General features: G+C 43.1%; 1 protein-coding gene across 4 annotated transcripts in view; it reads left to right on the forward strand.

Annotated features, from left to right (window-relative positions):
* The window catches only part of LOC115466290 (5-beta-cholestane-3-alpha,7-alpha-diol 12-alpha-hydroxylase-like), a 149,645-nt gene extending 129,968 nt beyond the window's left edge, over positions 1–19,677 (forward strand). For 3 of the 4 annotated variants that reach the window (XM_030197455.1, XM_030197470.1, XM_030197464.1), the window contains one exon: positions 17,501–19,677. In XM_030197455.1, the coding sequence (XP_030053315.1) occupies positions 17,541–19,073 (1,533 nt within the window). In that variant the 5' untranslated portion in view covers positions 17,501–17,540 and the 3' untranslated portion in view covers positions 19,074–19,677. Of the gene's footprint in view, positions 1–7,598; positions 7,609–17,500 lie in introns of those variants that run through there. The other variant, XM_030197480.1, reaches the window with a different exon arrangement.
* The last annotated feature ends 4,790 nt before the right edge of the window (positions 19,678–24,467 follow it).

Raw genomic sequence — 24,467 nt, forward strand, 5'->3', positions numbered from 1 at the left:
ATTGGACACTAAAGGGTTAAAGTATACCCGTGAGAAAAGAGTTGCCTTCAGAATGGTTAATTTGCATATCCTGTGAAGCCTTTTTGTCAAGTGATATTCCCCAGATGCATTGCCATGTGACACAAGGAGGGTAATAGAGCTGTGACCTGTTACTGGGGAAAACTTCAGAGAGGGGATGTTGGACAAAATAACAGATGTCTCATGATTATTCACTCTGAGTTAAAGGGGAGCCATAAAGATTGACTTGGAAAGAGAAATAAAACACTTTTTCCATGGGGAAGACTTCAGGGTCCCTAGTGCCTCCTGTTAAGAAGGAGACAATGCTATGTTGTTATCTCCTGTTAAAAGGGAGGTGGGATCTATTAAAGTTTCTACCACAATTTCCTGGATGGGGGAAAGTTTTGTCAGAAGAAGCTCGACTTCTTTTCTGGTTGAAAAGGGAGAACATCACAACACTAATCACCATATATCTGGTTCCCTGAAATGTTTCCAGCTATATGGACTCCACGAAAGCTGCATTTGCTGGTCTTACTGCTCAAAATAACTGATGGCACTGTAATTTGCAAACTAGAACCCTTATATATATGTTGTTTGAATGTGGATCAATACATACCTTCTGGAATGATATTTGATCTCTTGTATCCAAAATATTCAAATTTAATATTTTTGCATCTGTTGTAATTTTTTTTGTCTGTATTTTTATATCTAATAAAATATTATGGGAAAAAATATTAAGATGCAAACAGCAGTCCAGCAGAAAGAGGGGTGCTATCCATTCTTTTGCACTGTGTCACATGTATGATTATCTCTCAGCTGCCAAGAAGTTATATGTATGTGCTCAATGCAAAGAGATCCTAGCTCTCATAGAATGAGTCCGTTCTCTTGAGGCTAGAGTACTACTACTACTACTTTTCATTTCTAAAGCGCTACTAGACGTACACAGTGCTGTACACTTGAACATGAAGAGACAGTCCCTGCTCGACAGAGCTTACAATCTAATTAGGACAGACAGACAGAACAAACAAGAGATAAGGGAATATTAAAGTGAGGATGATAAAATAAGGGTTCTGAACTAGAGAGTTGCACCGGGACAGAAATCTTACCCATCCCCGCCCGTCCCTGCTGGAATCTTACCCGTCCCCACTGGAATCTTTTCCATCCATCCCTGCAAAAATGTAACCCATCCCCACCCGTCCCCGCAAGAATTTAACCCATCCCCACCCATCACTGTAAGAATTTAATGGTACATAAAAGAAAATTCCAGTCAGCTCCCTCAGTCTCTCTCTGGATTTGAGCCATAGCACTGTAGGCAAGGAAGGAATGGAAGCTGAAACTTGGAACACTCTGGTGTGCACATGTAAGATTTGTCTCTGATTTACTGGCACTGTGTGCTGAGAGGTCACCACATGCATGTGCCAGTAGGTAAGGTGACATCTGATGCTCATGCCTGTGTCAGAGCTGAGGTCTGCTCATCAGCCTGGGAGCAAAGAGGATTAATTGTGACATAGTAAGTGACAGCAAATAAAGACCTGAATGGTCCATCCAGTCTGCCAATAGTCACACTCATTATCAATTCATGATTAAATCAATGAGTGTGATATTACATACTTGATTATGGTCTTTCTTTTGTGTTTCTGGAACACAGACCATAGAAGTCTATCTGGCCCTATCCTTATGTTCCAACTGCTGGAGTTGTCGTTGAACCCACTATTCTTCTTCTCATTTGTGGGACACAGATCGTAAAAATCTGTCCAGAACCGTCCTTATGTTCCAGCCACTGAAGTTGCTGTCTAAGCCCTTTCCAGCCCATCCTAAACCAGACTTCCATATATTAGACACAGACCATACAAGTCTGCCCGGTACTGGCCCTAGTTAATCACAGCCAGAGTCGCCATCTAAGCATTACTTCACACATCCACACACATGCAACCATTTAAGGTTAGGTTTTTTATAACTTCAATTTTCTAATTAGAGATCCTCTGTGTTCATCCCTACCACCTCCTTAATGGAAAATTTTCCACATTTGTGCTGTTAAAGCAAGGAGGAGGAGGAGAAGACAGCACTCAAAGAACTTGGGACTCAGTAGATGAGAGGCTGGTGCAGGTGTAGCTTACATTTCCACGGGAATCCCGCAGAACTGCTTCCATCCCCACGGGAACCCCACAGAACTGCTTCCGTCCCCGCGGGAACCCCACAGAACTGCTTCCATCCCTGCGGGAATCCCGCGGGTTCTGCGGGATTCCCGCAAACCCCGTTCCCGTGCAGCTCTCTATTCTTAACAAAGTGAATAAGGGTTAGGAGTTAAAAGCAGCATCAAAAAGGTGGGCTTTTAGCTTAGATTTGAAGACAGCCAGAGATGGAGCTTGACGTACCGGCTCAGGAAGTCTATTCCAGGCATATGGTGCAGCAAGATAAAAGGAATGGAGTCTGGAGTTAGCAGTGGAGAAGAAGGGTGCAGATAAGAGAGATTTACCCAGTGAATGGAGTTCCCAGGGAGGAATGTAGGGAGAGATGAGAGTGGAGAGGTACTAAGGAGCTGCAGAGTGAATGCACTTATAGGTCAATAAGAGGAGTTTGAATTGTATGTGGAAACGGATAGGAAGCCAGTGAAGTGACTTGAGGAGAGGGCTAATATGAGCATAATGACACTGGTGGAATATTAGTTGTGCAGCAGAATTTTGAACAGATTGAAGAGGAGAGAGATGGCTAAGTAGGAGACCTGTAAGAAGCAAGTTGCAATAGTCTAGGGTTCTGGTAGTGTGCTCAGAAAGGAAAGGGCGAATTTTGCTGATATTATAGAGAAAGAAACAACAGGTTTTAGCAGTGTGCTGAATATGTGCAGAGAAGGAGAGGGAGGAGTCGAAGATGACCCCAAGGTTACGAGCTGACGAGACAGGAAGGATGAGAGTGTTATCCACAGAAATAGAGAATGGGGGAGGAGGAGAGGTTGGTTTAGGGGGAAAGATGAGAAGCTCAGTCTTGGTCATGTTTAGTTTCAGATGGCGCTGAGACATCCAGGCAGCAATGTCAGACAGGCAGGCTGATAATTTGGCCTAGATTCCTGCTGAGATTTCTGGTGTGGAGAGGTAGATCTGGGAGTCATCAGCGTAAAGATGATACTGAAAACCATGGGATGAGATCAGAGTACCAAGGGAAGAAGTATAGATGGAGAAAAGAAGAGGTCCCAGGACAGATCCCTGAGGTACACCAACTGACAGTGGGATAGAAGTAGAGGAGGATCCACTAGAGTATACGCTAAAGGTACGCTGGGAGAGATAAGAAAACCAGGAAAGAACAGAGCCCTGAAATCCAAGTGAGGACAGCATATTTTTTTTGTTTTTTTGTTACATTTGTACCCCGCGCATTCCCACTCATGGCAGGCTCAATGTGGCTTACATGGGGCAATGGAGGGTTAAGTGACTTGCCCAGAGTCACAAGGAGCTGCCTGTGCCTGAAGTGGGAATCGAACTCAGTTCCTCAGTTCCCCAGGACCAAAGTCCACCACCCTAACCACTAGGCCAAAAGCAGCAGGTAGATCGAGAAGGATGAGTATAGAATGGAGACCTTTGGATCTGGCCAGGAACAGATCATTGGAGACTTTAGCAAGTGCTGTTTCAGTTGAATGAAGGGGGCGAAAGCCAGATTGAAGTGGATCAAGAATAGCTTGAGATGAAAGAAAGTCAAGGCAACGGCGGTGAACAGCACGTTCAAGTATCTTGGATAGGAAAGGGAGGAGGGAGAGTAGCAAATTTGGAGGAGCTGAAGGAAACAGAAAGGTACATAAAGGGAGGAGGGAGAGTAGCAGACTTGGAGGAGCTGAAGGAAACAGAAAGGTACATAGAGGAGGCCTACGTTGTAGAGAGGTCCGACCTCCATTCTGGCAGCCCCTGTGTTTGCTTGGAGGAGGGAGATCTCCTAAAAAGAGAGCATCATCCCGGTGAAGTAAGAAGTAATCCTGTAGCCAGGATCTGCCCAACAGGAAATGCAATATCCTGTTGTACCAAGGATATTGTCTCCAGGAGCTTCTGCCAGGATGGAAGGATTAGGACAGCTACACATTAATTGATTTGTTTGCTTTATTTTTTGTCTACTAGATTGTAAGCTCTTTGAGCAGGGACTGTCTTTCTTCTATGTTTGTGCAGCGCTGCGTACGCTTTGTAGCGCTATAGAAATGCTAAATAGTAGTAGTAGATATGATCAATAGGCATGTAGATAGCTGGGTGGCCTGTGGATGTGAGGATTGCCTGGTCACTTGCCTGCCTGGTGCGAAGGTGGCAGACCTTACGTGTCACCTAGAAAGGATTTTAGATAATGCTGGGGAGGAGCCAGCTTTCCTGATACATGTGGGTGCCAATGACATAGGGAAATGTGTGAGGAAGGTTCTGGAAGTCAAATTTTGACTCTTAGATAGAAAGCTGAAATCCGAATCCTCCAGGGTAGCTTTTTCAGACATGCTGCCAGTTCCACGTGCAGGACCCAACAGCAAGACAGTGCACTGAAGTATCAATGCGTGATGAAACCAGGCTGATGGTGCTAACATTTAAAAAGAAGATGGAGCAGAGATTTTATACTAAAATGGAAGGGGGGGAGCTGACAGTCACCCATGAGATCATGGTTCAATGTGGAGTATCCTTGAAGGATACTACTGAAACAGGACATTTAGAGAATGTCAATAGAGAGGTTTCAATAGTGGTGAAAGAAAGCCAGAAGTGTTTAATGGGAGAATAGAGTAATGGATACAAATTATCCCCATCAACTTCAAAGCAGCTTGTAGACGCAAGGAAAAAGAGGTGTTTGAAGTGTCTATATATAAATACTAGAAGCCTAAAAAATAAGATGAGAGTTAGCTATGTAGCACTAAATGAAGAGATAGATATAATAGGCATCTCAGATACCTGCAGGAAAGAGGACAATCAATGGGACACTGGGTATCAGGGTACAAATTATATCACAGTGATGGAGTGGATCAAGTTGGAGGTGGGGTTGTGCTATATGTTAAAGAGGGAATTGAGACAAACAAAATAAACATTCTACATGAAACAGATAGCAGTGTTAAATCCTTATGGATAGAAATTCTATGTGTGAAGGGAAGGAATATACCAGGACAGAACAAACAGACAGATGAAGAAATGATTACAGAAATCAGGAAAGCAGGCAAATTGGACAACAGCATAATAATGGGTGACTTCAATTATCCCAATATTAACGGGATGTTACATCAGCGAGAACTAGGGAGGTAAAATTCCTATTTCCTAGACGTAATAAATGACTGCTTCTTGGAGCAGCTGGTCCAAGAACGAACAAGAGGGGGAGATATTTTATATCTAGTCCTTAGTGTAATGCAAAGCATAATATGAGAGATGAACACTGTTGGGTCTCCTGGGAAACAGTGGTCATAACATGATCACATTTGAGCTAATATCTGAAGTGAAGTCACTAAGGAAATCTACTGTAGCAGCATTTAATTTTCAAAAGGGTGACTATGATAAAATAAGGAAAATGGTTAAAAAGAAGCTAAAAGGATTGGCTGCAAAGGTTAGGACTTTAAATCAGACAAGGATATTGTTTAAAAATACCATTGTGGAAGCCCAGACCAGATGTAATCCACGTATTAAGAAACATGGAAAGAAGAGCAAATGACAGCCAGCATGGTTAAAAGGTGAAGTGAAAGAGGCTGTTAGTGCCAAAAGAACATCCCTCAAAAAATGGAAAAAGAAGGATCCGAATGAAGAAAATAAGAAGCAACATAAGCACTGTCAAACAAGATGCAAAGCATTGGTAAAAAAGGATTAAAAAAAAGAATATGAAGAAAAACATGTCACAGAGACAAAAACTCATAGTAACAACATTTTCAGGTACATCAGAAGCAGAAAGCCTGTGAGGGAATCTGTGGGACTGTTAGATCATGAAGGAGCAAAAGGGACACCCGAGAAAGACAAGGCCATAGCAGAGACATTGATTGAAGAAGATGTAAGAGATTTACTTGTACTAGAAATGGTTTTCAAGGGTGACGGTGCAGAGGAACTGAAAGAAATCTCGGTGACCCTGGAAGATGTACTGAGCCAAATCGACGAGTTAAAGAACAATAAATCACCTGGGCCAGATGGTATACATCCCAGGGTACTGAAAGAACTCAAACATGATACTGCAGATCTGCTGTTAGTGATCTGTAACCTGTCATTAAAATCGTCTGTAGTACCTGAAGATTGGAGGGGTGGGGGGGGGGGGGGGTCAATGCAATGCCAATTTGTAAAAAGGGTTCCAGGGTGATCTGGGAAATAACAGACCGTTAAGCCTAATTTCAGTGCCAGGCAAAATAGTGGAAACTATTATAAAGAATAAAATTGTAGAACACATACATAATGGGACAGAGTCGGCATGGGTTCAGCCAAGGGAAATTTTGCCTCACCAATTTGCTTCGTTACTTTGAAGGCATGAATAAACACATGGATAAAGGTGATCTAGTTGATGTAGTGTATCTAGATTTTCAGAAAGCTTTTGAAAAAATTCCTCATGAGAAACTCCTGAGAAAATTAAAAAGCCACAAGATAGGAGGCAATATCCTTCTGTGGATTAGGAATTGATTATTGGACAGAAAACAGAGGGTAGGGTTTAACAGCCATTTTTCTCAATGGAGGAGGGTGAATAGTGGAGTGCCACAGGGATCTGTACTGGGACTGGTGCTGTTTAACATATTTATAAATGATCTGGAAATTGGAATGACAAGTGAGGTGATTAAATCTGAAGATAATACACATCTGTTCAAAGTTGTCAAACAGATGTGGACTGTGAAAAATTGTAGGAAGACCATAGGAAACTGGAAGACTGGGCAGATTATTATTATTTGTTGCATTTGTATCCCACATTTTCCCACCTATTTGTAGGCTCAATGTGGTTTACATAATACCGTGATGGCGATCGCCAATTCCGGTATGAGAAATACAGAGTGGTAATTGCATTAAAGATCATAAGTGATAGAGGACATTGGGTAGTCAGGAGGAAGGGTTAAGTATTGTTCAGTTCTTGTATGAGTTTCGTTGTGTTGTGGGGTTCCGGTGTTTAGGTTGGGTCTTTATGGTATGCATTTTTGAACAAATTGGTTTTTAATAGTTTCGGAAAGATTGTTAGGTCGTGCATTGTTTTCATGACGTTTGGTACTGCGTTCCATAGTTGAGTGCTTATGTAGATGAAATTTAGGGCCTCTTTTGCCAAACTGCGTTAGCAATTCCCATGCAGCAATGCCGACGAAGTCCACTCAAAGTGAATGGGATTTGTTGGCACTGGCATGCCAAGGATCACTAGCGCTGTTTGGTAAAAGAGGCCCTTATTGTGGACAAATGCAAAGTGATGCACTTTAGGACAAGTCGTGGAGGGGCATAATCGAACGTCGCCGGCCAAATAGATCACCGGCGATCTATGTTGGCGGCGGCGCTACAGCTGGCCGGAACCGTATTATCGAAAAAGATTGTGCAGAGTTATGCTAGACAATCGAGGTGTCGTTAAGGAATGTAACAATGGAACACAAACATTGAAACATTGGAAGGAGATAATGAGAGCTTAGAGGGCGATAATAAGGCATAAAGATATATGGTATACATATTTCTGTGGGTAAGGGTATGAATGATGTGAGATTACGGGGGGTGGCTCCTCCCATGGCCAAATGCCGTGGAGTTCACCGGGTTTGAGATGGCCGGGTTTGTTTTTCAGCGATAATGAAAAGTTATGTCGGCCATCTCAAACCCCGGCCAAATTCAAGGCATTTGGCCATGGGAGGAGCCAGCATTTTTAGTGCACTGCCCCCCCTGACATGCCAGGACACCAACCGGCCACCCTAGGGGTCACTGCAGTGGACTTCAGAAACGCTCCCACGTGCATAGCTCCCTTACTTTGGGAGCTGAGCCCCCCAAACCCACTACCCACAAATGTACTGCACCCACTAAAATTGCTCCAGGGACCTGCATACAGCCTCTAGGACTTATTGCTGCTGTATAACTTTGGCACACCAGTTCACATCTGAAGACTAATCTCTCTGAAAAAGTCCTTTCTTGAAATAACCACGTTTACTCACAGTTAACTGCAGATCAGAGGTTGTGCCCCACTGGCAAAGAGTCCCCTGGTACTGAGATTAGCAGTAGGTCAGAGCGGGCAGAATGGTGTATAATGTCCTCTTTCAGCACCATTCAAGGTAAGAACTACGTTCTCTAACGTGGGTAACACAGGAAAGGGAACTAAAACTGGCTTACAAAAATGGCCACTACCGCATGCACTACAACAGGAAGCAAAACAGGGCACACTCTGACCCAGTTAGCAGGGGGGAAAAGCACCATGGGAGTAGAGCCCAGTACCCTACACCCACCACAATACATTGGTAATGTGACTCTGCAGGGCACCTAACAGAAAAGGTGTCACACTCACCCGTGAGCCACATCGCAACCAGGGAAAGGCTGTCGGAGGATACAACACATTCTGCTGTCATGGAGGTGGGTACGGCATTTGAGGCTGGCATACAGGCTGGCAAAAAAGGTTTTTAGTTTTATTTTTTTAGTTTGGAAGGGGGTTGGTGACCACTGGGGGAGTATGGGGGAGGTCATCCCCCATTCCCTCCAGTGGTCATCTGGTCAGTTGGGGCACCTTTTTGAGGCTTGGTCGTGAAAATAAAAGGACCAAGTAAAGCCGGCGAAATACTGCTTAACGATGCTTTTTTTTCCCATTATCGGCGAAAGCCGGCCATCTGGTAGCCACGCCCATGCCCGCCCATGCCCCGCCTTCGCTAATCTACCGACACGCCCCCTTGAACTTTCGCTGGTGAAGTGACGGGAAAGCGGTGATGCTGTCAAAAATGCCGCTTTCGATTATACCGATTTCGCCGCTTTAAGAAATTGCCGGCCATCTCCCGATTTTTGTCGGAAGATGGCCGGCGATCACTTTCGATTATAAGCTGGATAGTTACCTAATGAACAGACTATCCAGCTTATAATCGAACGAGAATAACGCCCAAGTTCCGACCTAAATCGGGAGATGGGCGTTCTTCTCACAAAAACAAATAAAGCGGCATAATCGAAAGCCGACCTTTGGACGCTTTCAACTGCACTCCGTCGCGGATGCGGACAAAGTTGATGGGGGAGTGTCGGAGGCGTGGTGAAGGCGGAACTGGGGCGTGGTTATCACCCGAACAGAGATGGGCGCCCTTCGCCGATAATGGATGCGTTTGTAGCTAGAATTTAGGGCACTTTTCCTGGACCCTGTTTTTTGACGAATAAGGCCCCAAAAAGTGCCCTAAATGACCAGATGACCCCCAGAGGGAGTCGGGGATGACCTCCCCTGACTCCCCCAGTGGTCACTAACCCCCTCCCACCACAACAAATGATGTTTCACAACTTTTTACTTTCACCCTCAAATGTCATACCCTCCTCCCAAGCAGCAGTATGCAGGTCCCTGGAACAGTTGTTAGGGGGTGCAGTGGACGTCAGGCAGGTGGACCCAGGCCCATCCCCCCCCTACCTGTTACAATTGTGCTGCTTAATGCTACTAGTCGTCCAACCCCCCCAAACCCCCTGTACCCACATGTAGGTGCCCCCCTTCACCACTTAGGGCTATAGTACTGGTGTAGACTTGTGGGCAGTGGGTTTTGAGGGGGATTTGGGGGGCTCAACACCCAAGGGAAGGGTGCTATGCACCTGGGAGCTCTTTTACCTTTTTTTTTGTTTTTGTAAAAGTGCCCCCTAGGGTGCCCGGTTGGTGTCCTGGCATGTGAGGGGGACCAGTGCACTATGAATCCTGGCCCCTCCCACGAACAAATGCCTTGCATTTATTCGTTTTTGAGCTGGGCGATTTCATTTTCCATTATCGGTGAAAAGCAAAAACGCCCAGCTCACACCTTGGCGAATAAAGCATGGGCGTCTATTTTTTTTTTAAAATACGGTTCACTCCGCCCCTTCACGGACCCGTTCTCGGAGATTAACGCCCATGGAGATAGGCGTTTCTGGTCGATTATGCCCCTCTATGTACCATTATTCTCACTAACTTTTAAAGAATAATTGTTTTTAATGGTTTTAAAACACATTTTTTTCTAATTTATAAGTTTCTTTTTATGGTCTTTAAAACAGCACAGAGGTAAAATGTAGTTTAATTTTACTGTTGATTTTCACTGGAGTATTTTACTTATGTATCATCTCAAATAATATTTATTGTGATATCAGCCTAAAAATTATAAGGTAATTGAGGGTCTCCTCTTCCACACTCATATGTTGTGCTCATTAATCTGTTTATTTTCTTTTATCATTATTATTATTATTTAGCAAGGTCTTTAACTAGTTTTTATAATCCTATTAATATTTCTTGGAAACTCAGTATGTTTTTACATATGGAAAGGACATTTGCCTTGCAATACAAATAGCTTTTCTGCCATATTGACATAACAATTGATCAGAAGCTATATCCAAAACAGGCTTATCAACTTCTGTAAGTGATCAGGACATAAAATATCATTATTGGGTGATTTTGGAGTACGTCTAACCCATAACATTATAATTAGTACTGTTTTTGTCAAGTTACTGTTAATAAAGTAAGTTGAAGTTTAACACTGATACTGCTGACTGATCTTTGGAGTGAAAGTGCCCAGAGAAAGAGTACCCTTGGCCTACCAGATTTATTCTGGCCCAGATCTGTGCCCAGCTTGAGAGATCCAGCCAGTGGGAGCTGTGTGTGTGCAGAAGTATTCTGTTTCTGTGACCCCGGTCACAGGAAGTGTGAGTAAAATCCCGAGGTGGAGCTGAGCCAGTGGTGTGCCCAGGGTTACATATGGTTTATGTTTTAGTTATATCTTTCATATCATCCCTGATGCAGCCTGTTTGGTGATACATGTTGGCATAGGCGTAGTTTTGGAGGGGTGAGAGGGCATTGCCCCCCCCAAACAAGTTGCCCTTCCAGCGGTGACTGAATGTGACTGTGACTACAACTGCAGCGTAAAGGACCCCCGAACTTCCTGGTCTTGCCTCTCGCTCACTCTCACTCTCTCCTCTCCCCCAATCCCCTGCAAAACGTCAAAAATGAAACCATGTGTGGGGCCTGGGGAGGTCCTGTGTGCGCTGCTGCTGGCTGCCATCTTCCCTCCTCCCTCATGACGTAACATCCTGTTTTGGGAGGAGGAAGGAAGGATGCTGGAAGCTGGCAATGGCGCGCACAGATCTACTGCATGGCGCATGGTTTCATTTTTGTTTGGCAGCCATGTGGACAGAGGGCAATGCAGAGTGAGAGTGAGCGAACAAGAGGCAGGGCCAGGAAGCGGTTCCTTCAGGCCACTGCAGACTGCAGAAGAAAGTTGCCTGGAGAGGTTTGTGAGTGACCAGGATTTGATTGGGTGGAGAGAGAGAGACAGACAGACAGACAGATGGAACCAAGCAGGTTGGGTGAACAGGAGATGGAGTGCCCCAATGAAAGGAGAGTTTAATTTTACTTCCATTTAATTTCAGTATATTCCATCTTTATAACACCAGGCTTCCCAAGGCAGATTACATCAACAGTTAAGATGAATCCATCAGGAGACAGGATATCCTCACTTAAATTTGGCAATCTGTATAGTAAGAAAAATGAGCACAATATCTGTACTATGTAGACAAATGGGCACAAAATGCAAAGTTTATAACTGCTGTACCAGATACAATAATTTTTTTAGCTGCTTTAGTGATATCTAATTTTTATTTCATGATATTTATATCTACATATAGGAAGCTTTCAAATAAATTCAAAGGCCGTCAAATAAGTTAAAAAAGAAAAAGAAAACTTTTAAGGTACTGCCTATCCAACTGGAACAGCTTTTGACTTTTTACAGATGCACCCCACATAGGCAGTCCCCTATTTCTAATTATCTTTTGGCATTGTTTTCATTAGCGTTTGCTATTGTTTTGGGTGAGCAAAAATGGTGGCAAGCTGTGCCTATCGGCTTCAGCTCATATAGTGGACTAGATAGGCTGACTCCATCTCCTGTTCTCAATCTAACCTCCTTGAATGGAACAATGGTGGGGTGAGGGGGAGGGGAAGACAGAGAAATGGGACAATGATGTATGATGGGGGAAGGGAAAAATAGAGAGACAGGAGTATTGGAGGAGAGGCAGGTTATGCTGAATGGAGGGGGGAGGAAAGAGAGACAGGATAATGCTGGAGGATAATAGACAGAGGAGTGATATTGGATGGTGGAGGCATAAGAGAGTGGAGATCCTGGAAGCCTAGGGCAGAGCAGGGTAGAAGAGGAGACAGAAGAGATCCTGGATGCCTATGACAGGGCAGAGCAGGCTGTGGGGGAGCAGATCCTGGTTGGCTGTAGTGGGGAGAGGAGATTCTGGATAGAAGGGGAAGAAACTAGATGGAAGGGGAAAGGAGAGATAATGAATGGAAGAGGATAGAGAGAGGGGAGATAGTGGATGGAAGGGGGAGGGAGATGGGGAGATGCTGGATGGAAGGGGGAAGGGGAGACACTGGATGGAAGAGGATAAGAAGGAGAGAAATGGGAGATTTTGGATGGAAGGTGGAGGTGAGAGACAGGAGTGAAGGGGTTAGGAGAGAGAGCAGAGACGCTGGATGAAAGGGGGGAGAGAGAGGGAGGAGACACTGGATGAAAGGGAGACAGAGAAGGAGGAGATGCTAGATGGAAGGAACGGAAAAAGGGAGATGATGCTGGATGGAATAGGGGAAGAGAGAGGGGATGGAAGGAGACAGGATGGAATAGGGGGAGAGAGGATGGAAGAACAGGAGGAAAGAGTTAGTGGAGGTCTTGGGAATGGGAGGGCCGGAGTGAGGGAAAGAGGTGGAAACTTGTAGATTGATGCAGTAAAAAGAGGTATTTGAAGACTGGTTAGAGAAGCAGAAAAATAAGTGAAAGAAACTAGAATGAAAAGATCAATGCTGGATATGGATATAATGAAGGAAGAAGACAGGAGAGAAAAAAAATAACAAATGGAAAAGGAAACTCTAGCAAGAGAGTTAAGAGAAGACAGTGGAAAGCAGAAAGCAGACACCAGAGACTGGATTGAACATGATTAGAAAAATTAAACGACCAGACCACACATGTAGAATTTTTTTTTTATTTTTAACTTAGGATAAAATGTCATAGCTGTGTATCCTACTCTAAAGATTAATAAGAAAAAATAAAACAAATATGTAGTTTCAAATTAACCCTTGAGAGGCCAGACTCTGCACACAATGTAACACCACAGAAAGAGAAACAAAGTGGTCTGTCCCTTTGTACTGTGGAAAATATACAAATTTCAAAAACTGGCATATTACAAACAGTACATTACAAATTAGATGGAAAATAAGATGATAGGTTTTCTATTGAACTAAGTTAGTACATTTTTCAGTTAGCTTTCAGAAGCCAAAACCACCTTCTTCTGGTTAGGACAGTATACCATATCTAGGGGTCCTTTTACTAAGGTATGCAAGTAGATTTAGTGTGTACTAATGATTAGTGTGTGTTAAATGCTAAGAAGCTCATGGATATAAAATTAGCACACCTTAGTTTGTAATGTAGTATGGAATATGTCAGGTTTTGAAATTTACACCTGATATCTTTATATTTTGCACAGTATAAGGGGACACACTCTCTGGCATTGCATTGTGTGCAAAGTCTGGCATCTTAAGAGTTCAGTTTAATTTTTGTCTATATTTGTATTTACTTATTCTATGTTTGGTGAAGGTCTATCTGCATTCTGCATGCGTGGAAGAGACCAGGTATTCTGCTGAATGTCTATGCAGGATCAATCGCTACTAATCTGGCCTGTTTAGTTTTCCAATAGATGTATTGATGTTCTAGAACCCACCACAATGTTCAGTGCAGACTTTTCTTAGGTAGGTCCTTCATGTGTGACTCCTGGAAATTAGTGCTCTTATGGTATTTTAGAATTGCTCTATGTGACATTTGTAGGGTTTTGTATTACTTTAAAATTTGCCTGATACTGGCATTTGGATTAGAATTTAGATTATGCCTTTCTCAGTAGTAGCTCAAGGCACCTTACATTCAGGTACAGTAGATATTTCTTTTTCCTGGAGGGCTTGCAGTCTAAGTGTCTGAGGCAATGGAGTGTTAAGTGGCTTGTCCAAGAAATCATGGGATTTGAACCCTGGCTTCCCTGGTTGACATCCTGCTGCTCTAACCATTAGGAACAGCTAATATATATGATGCCTATTCCAAGCATGTCTGGTAACCCAACAATAATCTCAAGGCTGGCAGATCTAAACTTGGTGGACATTTGGTAACCTATTAGGGAAATCAGTTTATGGTTGCTGGTAAACACAGGATTTTTGTTAAAGTGCTGCTGAAACGGGGAGCTAGAACTGTCTGCTAGACAAGTCTGGAGGGAGGAAGAGAGCTTTGGAGAGAGACATAAAGAGAGAGCAGGCCCCAGTAGTGAGGTGACAGTGTGCACTGCCCTTGATAATTCATGAGGATGAGAGTGAGGGCACCATGAGACAAACTTCCCTTGGTGCTGGTTCATTTCAGAGAAAAAAAAAAAATCTTCACTGTCCAATAAACTGGGTTCCTATCCAGTCTATTTTTTGAGATAACCATAATGAATATGTATGAGATGTATATATGCAAACGAATATGCTAATATTTCACAGCCCATACTTTGCCCCGCCCCCCAAATGGAACAGTCAAACTACGTCTATGGGAGGGAGGGGTGCCACTAGAAACCACAGAGACGATTTTAAGAAAGAAAGGGGAGAGGGTGGTAGGGAGGCTGGCTGGTACTGGTCCTGGTCCAGGTCCCATTGGGTATTGGGAGGGCCACTAGACACCAGAGAAATTCTGCCCGGAGTAGGTCAGAAGGGAAGGAAATGGGGCTGATGCTGACTGTGGGGGGCTCTATGCAAGTCTCAGAGCTGGCAGTAGGTTTCTGATGTTGATATCTTGTAGTAGACATCAGCGCACAGTCCTGCATTGCTGCAGACTAACCAATAGGCTCTTTAGCATGCATTTTAATATGCTGTGTGCTGGTGTCTACTACAGGAGTAAACCTCATGCAGAGCCCTTTTTAACATATAGTGGCCATTAATGAGCAGGTAAATTGCTCATTAAAGGTGCAAGGGCACACTGTACGTGCAGTAGCTTTCTGCACACACACAGACACACACGCTGTTGCACAGAGAGGTAAAGTTTTGAAGGTAGGGGTGGAAAGGCTGAGAGGGGATAAGGGTAAGGGGGAGGTATTTTGAGGGTTGGAGAGAATATTTGATAGAAGCAAAATGGAGCAGAGCGGGTAGAAATAGAACAGTAGAAGCAACAGCGTACCGAGGGTGGGGCAGTGGGGGGCGGTCCGCCCCGGGTGCACGTTGCAGGAGGGTGCAGGCAGCAATCGTCCAGCTGTCAGCTCCGCCGGTTCCCTGCTCCCTTTGATGTTACTTCCTGTTCTGGGGCAGAGGGAGCAGGGAACCGGCAGAGCCGACAGCCACATGACAAGGCTACTCCCAGCATCCCAGGCGATTAAGAGGTAATGCACTGGGAGGGGGTGTCTTGAGGTAATGCCCCACGGGGGGGGGGGGGGGCGACACTGCACCCGGGGGGACGCTGCACCAGGGGGGGTGCGCAGCGGCAATCCGCCCTCGGTACCAGCCGACCAAGGAACACCACTCAATAGAGGGTTGAGTGAGGGAAGATAGTTTCATAGTTAGAGTGGAGGAGTAGGCAAATGGTTAGTGCAGTGGCCTGAGAAACTGGGGAACCAGGTTCGATTTCCACTGCAGCTCCTTGCGACTCTAGGAAAGTCACTTAACTCTCCACTGCCCCAGATACAAAATAAATACCTGGATATAATATGTAATCCGCTTTGATTGTAATCACAGTAAGGTATCCCCATTCCCTTTTCCTGACTATGCACTGAGATGGCAACCAGTAGCACAATGCACCAACCAATGGTCCAGGTCAAAAAATCATCTTCCTCCCATTCTAATAGCTACATATAGCGGATGTACATGTGGGAACATTATTTTGCTTACATTTTTTCCTGATCATTACTGAATATGTCATACATATGTACTTTCTGGGACTGCCCAGGCCACATCCATTCTCTGCCTCAAACACGCCCCTTTCTGTAGGCACAGTTTTTTGGTGTGTCATGGTGTGTATTCATATGTGCATGTTTGTCCTTTACAGAATAGAATTTAGGGGACCTTGTACTAAAGCTTAGTAAAAGACCCTCTGACACGCTCATGTTTTTGGCACACACTAAAATTGGGGGCATGCTAAATGTTAAATACGCCCATAGGAATGCATTGGCAATGCTAACGTTTAGCACGGACTCAGTTTTAGCGTTCACCAAAAACATGAGCATGCTTTAGTAAAAGACCCTCAAAGTGCTGTGTGGCCCATAGGTATAAAAATAGGACCCACCTAATAGGAGCCTATTCTATAAAGGAAAGTAGGTGCCTATTGTATAGAGTACGAATGTAACAGGATATGTATGTGCATATCCAGCTAAGCATGAACAGATATGCAAGCCAAAGAACTCTTGCTAGAAATATATGGGTGACATTGTTTTCTATACACTGTTCCCCAGATTCTATAAATGGTGCCTAAAGTTAGGCGTACAACTTTGTGTGCAGTCATAATTTTCAAGTGTAATTTACTTGGTTAATTGGCACTCAATTGGCGCTAAGGATCTATTCATTGGCCTTAAAAGTGCTGATTGGAGCCCATTGGTAGTTAAGCATGGAAATGTCTTACACGGTATTCTATATGCACCACGCCTAACTTCTATGGCATGTAACTCCAAAGTGGGCATGGCAATGGGAGGGGCATGGGCGGGTTAGGGGCATGATTGGTAGTTAGGTGCAGTGTTACAGAATACTTGCATTTCTTGCTGTAACTACCAGGACTTAGACACAAGCATTTACACCAGCCTGACTTTAGGTGTAGAAATCCACACTCCGCACAAATTCTATAGAACCAGCACCACACTGTACTGTTATTATACAAGTCATACTGAGCACAGATCATACCAGCACCTATCTTTGGGTGCTATTTACTGAATAAGTTTCTGCTTCATCCAGACTCTGCCAATATGATATGTCGCCCCCATTGTAAAATATAAGTTGATTTAAATGTATACTCATTCATCACTAGTACCCAGATGATGAGCTGGGTAAGATAGGAGAGCAAAATACTAACTTTGAGAAAATATCTGTATTCTAAAATACCCCTTGTCCTTAGTTTACATTTCCTTTCTTCCACCCCTCTCCCCTCCCCACCCCACAAACACACACACACACACACATGCACCTTTTCCCAATCATCCAGCCTAACTATGGAAAAATAAAAATTTGTAAACAGTAGTTTGAATACCACAGAAAGTATCCACAGGTATATCAGTGATGTTAGCCTTCTTTAAAGAAAGGGTTAAACTAGCACAGTTGCACTGCCCTTAGTTGACAAGCCAGTTAGATCAGTTTAGAGCTTTCTTGTTTGCTGAATGGAAATTAACACATCCTTTTTTTTTATTTTTTTCAGTCTCCCTACCTAAAACATCCAGTCTGCTGCCTGTGCTGAGATGAGTCTCTGGCTGCCAGTCCTTTTAGCTTTGTTTATCTCAGTCCTTGGTGGTCTTCATCTCCTAGGAGTGTTTCGTAGAAGAAGACCCAAAGAGCCTCCTTTGGATAAGGGTCATATTCCATGGCTGGGACATGCATTGGACTTCAAAAACAACAAAGTAGAATTTTTGCAGAAAATGCAAAGGAAACATGGGGATATATTCACTGTTCAGATTGGAGGCAACTGTATCACTTTTGTAATGGATCCCTTCTCCTTTGGATCAATATTAAACGTAACAAGATCAAAAATGGATATGAACCCTATTGTTAAACAATTGGTTGCAAGGGCTTTTGGCTATCATCATTTAGAAAATGAACACAAGGTTATGGAAGCAACAAATAAGCATCTCATGGGGGATGGCTTAGTGGTCTTAACGCAGACCATGATGAAAAACTTGCAGAACCTGATGCTTCATAGTATTGGAACAGTAAAAAATCAGAAGGAGTGGCAGTATGATGGACTTTTACACTACAGCAGCAATACTGTTTTCCAAGCAGGTTACCTATCTTTATTTGGAAATGAAACAGTTAAGAGCATGGGAAGCAAAGAAAAAGCTGAGGAATTTGATTGGGTTCATTCTGAAGAACTGTTCAATGAATTCAGAAAGTATGATTCTCTCTTTCCAAATCTGGTCTATGCTATGCTTTCTCTGAAAGATAAACTAGAAGCCGAGAGACTGAAAAGACTTTTTTGGAACGTGCTGTCATTTAAGAAGATCATGCAGAAGGACAATGTTAGTAGGTGGATCATTGACCACCTTCAGTTAAGGCAAGAACAAGGAATGGCAGAATACATGCAGGCTAGGTTCATGTTTGTGCTTCTGTGGGGATCCCAATCAAACACAGGACCTGCAAGCTTCTGGCTTCTCTTTTTCCTAATGAAACACCCAGAAGCCTTCAAGGCAGTAAAAGAAGAAGTAGAAAAAGTCCTTAAAGAGACTAACCAAGAAGTGAAGCCTGGTGGACCTCTGATAAACCTCACCAGGGACATGTTAATGAAGACCCCCATTCTTGATAGTACAGTGGAGGAGACTTTGCGTTTAATGAGTGCTCCAGGTCTGATCAGAGCAATAATGCAGGATATGGATTTCAAGATGGCCGATGGAAGAGAATATGCCCTTCGCAAAGGAGACCGAATTGGTATTTTTCCATATATTTCTGTGCATATGGATCTAGAGATCCATCCAGAACCCCACCAATTCAAGTATGACCGTTTCTTGAGTCCTGATGGTATAAGAAGAACAAGTTTCTATAAGAATGGCAAGAAGGTGAAATATTTCACCATGCCGTGGGGGGGAGGAATATCAATGTGTCCTGGCCGTTTCTTGGCTACAAATGAACTGAAACAATTTGTATTCCTGATGCTTGTTTATTTTGACATTGAGCTAGTAAATGCAGAAGAGGAAAACCCTCCAATTGATCAAAACAGAGTTGGCTTTGGCATCGTACATCCAACACGTGACATTCAGTTTAGATATAAGTTACGTTTCTGAACCTTCTCAATCTGTAATATGTACCAGATATAAATAGGTTTTTAAAAATGCATTTCCTATATGTACAATCATAGGAAACTTTGAACATGAAAAGTAAACCAATTTCTGAAATAATATAAAAATATTATTTTGTCCAGAAAACCAGATAATACTAAATAGTCCACATAAGAGAGAACTCAAATAGTAAATAAAAAAAACTCAGAAGAAGATGATTATCATGAAAGTATTCAAGGACTGTAAGGAACAGAACAAACTCAAAATCTAACAGACCCAATAAAGCGTGCTAGTCTACTGGTCCTAAGCACTAGAACTTCCTTCACCGTCATGAAAAAGTTGTAATGGTAATGACTCATAGAACACATGCTTATTATTATCTAGGGATGTAATACATTTCCATGGATATCACAATTGAAATTTGGCACCCCAAGATAAAATTTGTGCATGATAAACAAGGAAATTCTTCCTTCTAACTTGACGTCAGGAAAAATCAAAATTTTCTCTCCTAGGAAAGTGCAATCAGTACCTCTGAAAAATAAATGAAGCAATGCTTTTTATCCTGATGGAAAGCAAAGGAAACTATTAAAGTAGCTCTGGTTACAACCTTGTCTGTAGAACCTTCTAAAATGTCTGTAAGAGTTAAACTATCTGAGGAAACGTCAGCTGTTGACATTCTCTATGAGGAGCTGATTCGCCTTGGAGCCAATGTAGACAAGTGGAGGAGCATTTTCGAATGGATGTCCAAGTCAGAATAGGGATGTTTATGTCAAAACGTCCCAAAAGGATGTCCTTCTGACATGCATTTTTGAAAAGTAATACATTGCGATTTCCTGTTTGAAATTATGTGAGATGGACAATCATGTGCTGGAAATGTCCAAATGAGCAGTCACTTTACAAACTGGAATGTCCAAATTATGCATAGGGTGTGGGAAAACAAACATGGACATCTGTTTGGCAGCATTCTTAGAAAATGGCCACACAAACATCCTTGCTGAGTAGAGGGGCAGCATAGTGGTTAGTGTAGTAGATTGTAAATTATGGGACCCAGGTTCAAATCCCACTTTAACTCTTTTACTTTGTAATTGTGAGCCCTCCAGGAACAGAATAATACCTATTGTACCTGAATGATGTCATGGCCGTGGTTGAGCCCCCACATCCCGACTCACCTTTTCGTCCTGTGGTTGGGTTCCATGGCTTCTCCAGAATGCCTTCCTGACATTACATTCCTCCTGCACTGATGCCTAGAGCTGCTGCCTGTTTTCCAAGTTCCATTCCAGAGATTATCCAAGCCTCATTCTGATGTTCCAGCATTCTAGCCTCATTCCAGAGACTATGCAAACTTCAGTCTGATGTCCAAGTATTCTAGCCTCTCTACTTCTACTACTACTACTAATCATTTCTATAGCGCTACTAGACATACGCAGCGCTGTACACATTATATGCAGGTACTTTCTCTGTCCCTAGAGGGCTCACAATCTAAGTTTTGGTACCTGAGGCAATGGAGGGTTGAGTCACAAGGAGCTGCAGTGGGAATCGAACCCAGTTCCCCAGGATCAAAGTCCGCTGCACTAACCGCTAGGCTACTCCTCCACTCCACTCTCTATGGTGCTCTTGTTGTGTTCTTCAGTGCAATCCAAGCCTCATTCCAGGGCACCAGAGGTTATGACATCATTAATGAGGGCCTTTATAAGGAACAGGAGTCTCATGCATTGCCTTCACAACAAGGTTTCCTGCCTAATTGTATGTGCCTGGTATTGTGTTATCTCCTGTTTGGATTTGCCCTGCTTGTCTTCAGCTCCAGTTCCAGCCCCATTGTCTTCAGCTCTAGTTTCAGCCCTACCTGCCTCCAGCTCCAGCTTGGGTTGTCTCAGCCCCAAATCTGCTTGTCTCCAGCTCCAGCCCTGTCTTGCCTTAGTGCTCTGTCATGCCTGTGTGACTCGCCTGCAGCTAGCTGCTATCCAGCAGCGTCCCAAGAGCTCAGAGTGTGACAGTTTGTAAAGGCAATGAGCTTGGCTGAATTACCTGCCCTACAGGTGCTTCAGCAACTCTCTCTCCAGCTTCAACACCTAGCTGATACCGTCCAAGACCTGACTTCATACATGAACCAGTTGAAGTGACTTACAGGGGTTGTTCAGGCTCTGGCTGACTGCCTGGACCACCACCTAATATCAGCATCACCTCAAGCTCTGGTTCCTTCAAGTTTGGATCCAGTACTAGTGATAGCTACTGTAACTCCAGGCATTCAACTCATGGCACCACCGAGATATGTCAGAAATCCCAAAGACTGTACAAGATTCCTCAACCAGTGCCGGATAATTTTTGAACTGCAAGCCAGATTTTTTCCTTCTGACAGGACTCAGGTGGCCTATATCATCTTCTTGCTGTCTGGTCAATCCTTAGCATGGGCGTCTCCTTTTTGGAGACTTTTTCAAACTCTTCAAAGACCCTCTTGAATTGTCCCAAGAAACTGTGGAGGTCATGTCTTCAGTTCCAGTTCCAGCCCTGTTTGTTTTCAGCTCCTGTCCTAGATCTGCTTGTCTTCAGCTCTAATTTCAACCCTGTCTGCCTCCAGGCAGAATAATTAAGTTGCTGGGTAAAACTGATGAGGATTACAATGAATCAGTAGGTGATACCCTAGTGTGAAACAGGTCACTGCTGAGGTCAATTGTTATACCCGCTATATGTGAGAATTGTTGGTGTAGGACTAATAACTGTCTGTTGTGGTTTATATTGCCCCACCTTGTGAATATAGACTACATTATTTGATTTATCGATACATAGGAACATAACATATATAGTAATATACATGGAGGGGCATTTTCAATATGGCGTCTAAGTCTGAATTTGGACATTTTATAAAAAAATGTCCAAATTAAGACCAGAAAAGTAGGTCATTTTCAACAAAAAAATGTCTATCTTTCCCTTTTGAAAATACTGTTTGGAAAAATGTTTTGTGATTTGGACGTTTTATTTTTTGGTCCAGTTTCAAACAAAAAACGTCCAAATGCAAAATGTCCAAAATAGAGGAGTGGCTTAATTGTTACTGCAGCGGGCTTTGATCCTGGCAACATTGGTTCTATTCCCACTGCAGCTCCTTGTGACCTTGGGTAAGTCAAGTGCACGAGGGGCATTTTTGGATAAGACATCTAAGGCTGAATTTGGACGCTTTTGAAAATGCTGTTTGGGAAAATGTTTTGTGATTTGGACATTTTATTTTTTGGTCCATTTTCAAACAAAAAAACGTCCAAATGCAAAACGTACAAAATACACAAGAAAATCCACAATAGAGTGAAACCATTCACATGTTCTAAGTGTGGTAAAAGCTTTGGTTGTAATGTAAATCTCAAAGTGCATCACAGAGTCCACATAAGAGAGAAACCATTTGCATCTATAGAGTGTGGTAAATGCTTTGGTCAGGAAGTAAACCTCACAATGCAACAGAGAATACAAACAGGAGTAAAACCATTTACATGTTCTGAGTGTGGTAAAAGCTTTGGTTGGAAAGAAAGCCTCACAGGGCGTCAGAGAATCCACACAGGGATGAAACCATTTGCATGCACTGAGGAGGTAAAAGCTACAGTTGTATTGGGACAGGTAATTAGGGAGTGTACACTCTTGCTATGAAGTATGGAAAAATAGCACTCTGGTATTTAGATATATGTAAGGAGACCTCCTTTTTATATATAGATCTGCTGAACCCCCCCAAAACCCACTACCCCCAACTGTACACCACTACCATAGCCCTTACAGGTGAAGGGAGCACCAATATGTGGGTACAGTTGGGCTTCTGGTGGGTTTTGGAGGACTCACAGTTTCCTCCACAAGTGTAACAGGTAGGGGGAGGTAGAAGCCTGGGTCCACCTGTCTGCAGTGCACTGCACCACTACTAGACTACTCCGGGGACCTGCATGCTATTCTAATGGACCTGAGTATAACATCAGAGGCTGGGAAGTAATATTTTAATCACATTTTTGGGGGGGATGGGAGGGCGTTAGTGACCACTGAGGGAGTAAGGGCACCCTTTTGTGTGGAGTGGAGGAGTAGCATAGCGGTTAGTGAAGTGGATCTTGATCCTGGGGTAGCAGATTCAATTACCACTGCAGCTATTTGTTATAAAAACAGGTCTAGCTCAAAATGTCTAAGTTTTAGTCCTGGACATTTTTGTTTTGTTCCATTATGGCTGAAAAGTGTCTAAGTCTTAGGAACGCCCAAGTCCCGCCCTGAACAAGCCCCTAAAACACCCCCTTGAGAATTGGACTTCAGAGAAATACATCTAAAAAGAGATTTCAAAAATAGTGATTTGGACGTTTTACTCTTTTGAAAATGATCCTGATAGTATAGTAGTTGATGGCAGATATAGACCTGTATGGTCCATCCAGTCTGCCCAACAAGACAAAATGATGTGATACTTCATATGTACACCTGATCTTGATTTGTCCTTACCATTTTCAAGGCATAAACCATAGAAATCTGCCTGGCACTATTCTTGTTCTAAAACTTCTGAAGTTGTCATCAAAGCCCCTGAAAAGCTTCACTCCAGCCCATCCAAATCTATTCAGCTATGATCAGGGCACAGACTGTAGAAGTCTGTCTAGTACTGGCTTTGCTTTCCAATTATCAGTGTTGCCACTTAATCTCCGCTAAGCTTCTTTGGATTAATTCCTTCTAAACAGGATTCCTTTGTGTTAATCCAATGCATTATTGAATTCCATTACTGTTTTCATCTCCACCACCTCCCATGGGGCTTTAGTTAACGTTCTCCTGAGGACACCATGATAAGGCGAAACATGCCAACATGTAGAGAACAGGGGCGAGTATAAGTGCGTTTATACTGATTCATTAAGGAGGAGTGCAATACTGATGGGCTGTCAGATTCACGGAGAACAATTTGAGCGTATAGTCTGCACCAATGGAAGATCGCATCTAAAGATAAGTTTATATTTTCAACTATTTGCCGTAGAGTGACCTGTATAATTAAATTGAAGACTTTTTAAAAATATTTAGGTATACAGATGGACTCTAGTCAATGATGGTGGGTCTATAGTGCATTATAGAGGAGATGGACCCTAGTTGAGTAATGCACTCACTCTGAGTACTATTCGCTATATTTATAGACACTATAGACTAATAATAATAAATTAAAGGTTTCATGGAGAGTATTATGATTTTGTAATATAAGAAACTGAACGTAATGTAGTATCCTAGAGAATTTACAAAATTTTAACTGCCAGACCCTTGACCATTCTTCTAACGTTTGAAGATCTCTTCTCATGGTTTCTACTCCCTCCAGGGTATCCGTTCTATTGGTTATCTTTGTGTAATTAAAACCTCTCTCACAAATATATTAAACAGAATCGGCCCCGGCACCTCCCCCTAAGGCACTCCACTGCTCACATT

Source organism: Microcaecilia unicolor, chromosome 1, assembly GCF_901765095.1.
Source record: "Microcaecilia unicolor chromosome 1, aMicUni1.1, whole genome shotgun sequence".
Classification (NCBI taxonomy): Eukaryota; Metazoa; Chordata; class Amphibia; order Gymnophiona; family Siphonopidae; genus Microcaecilia; species Microcaecilia unicolor.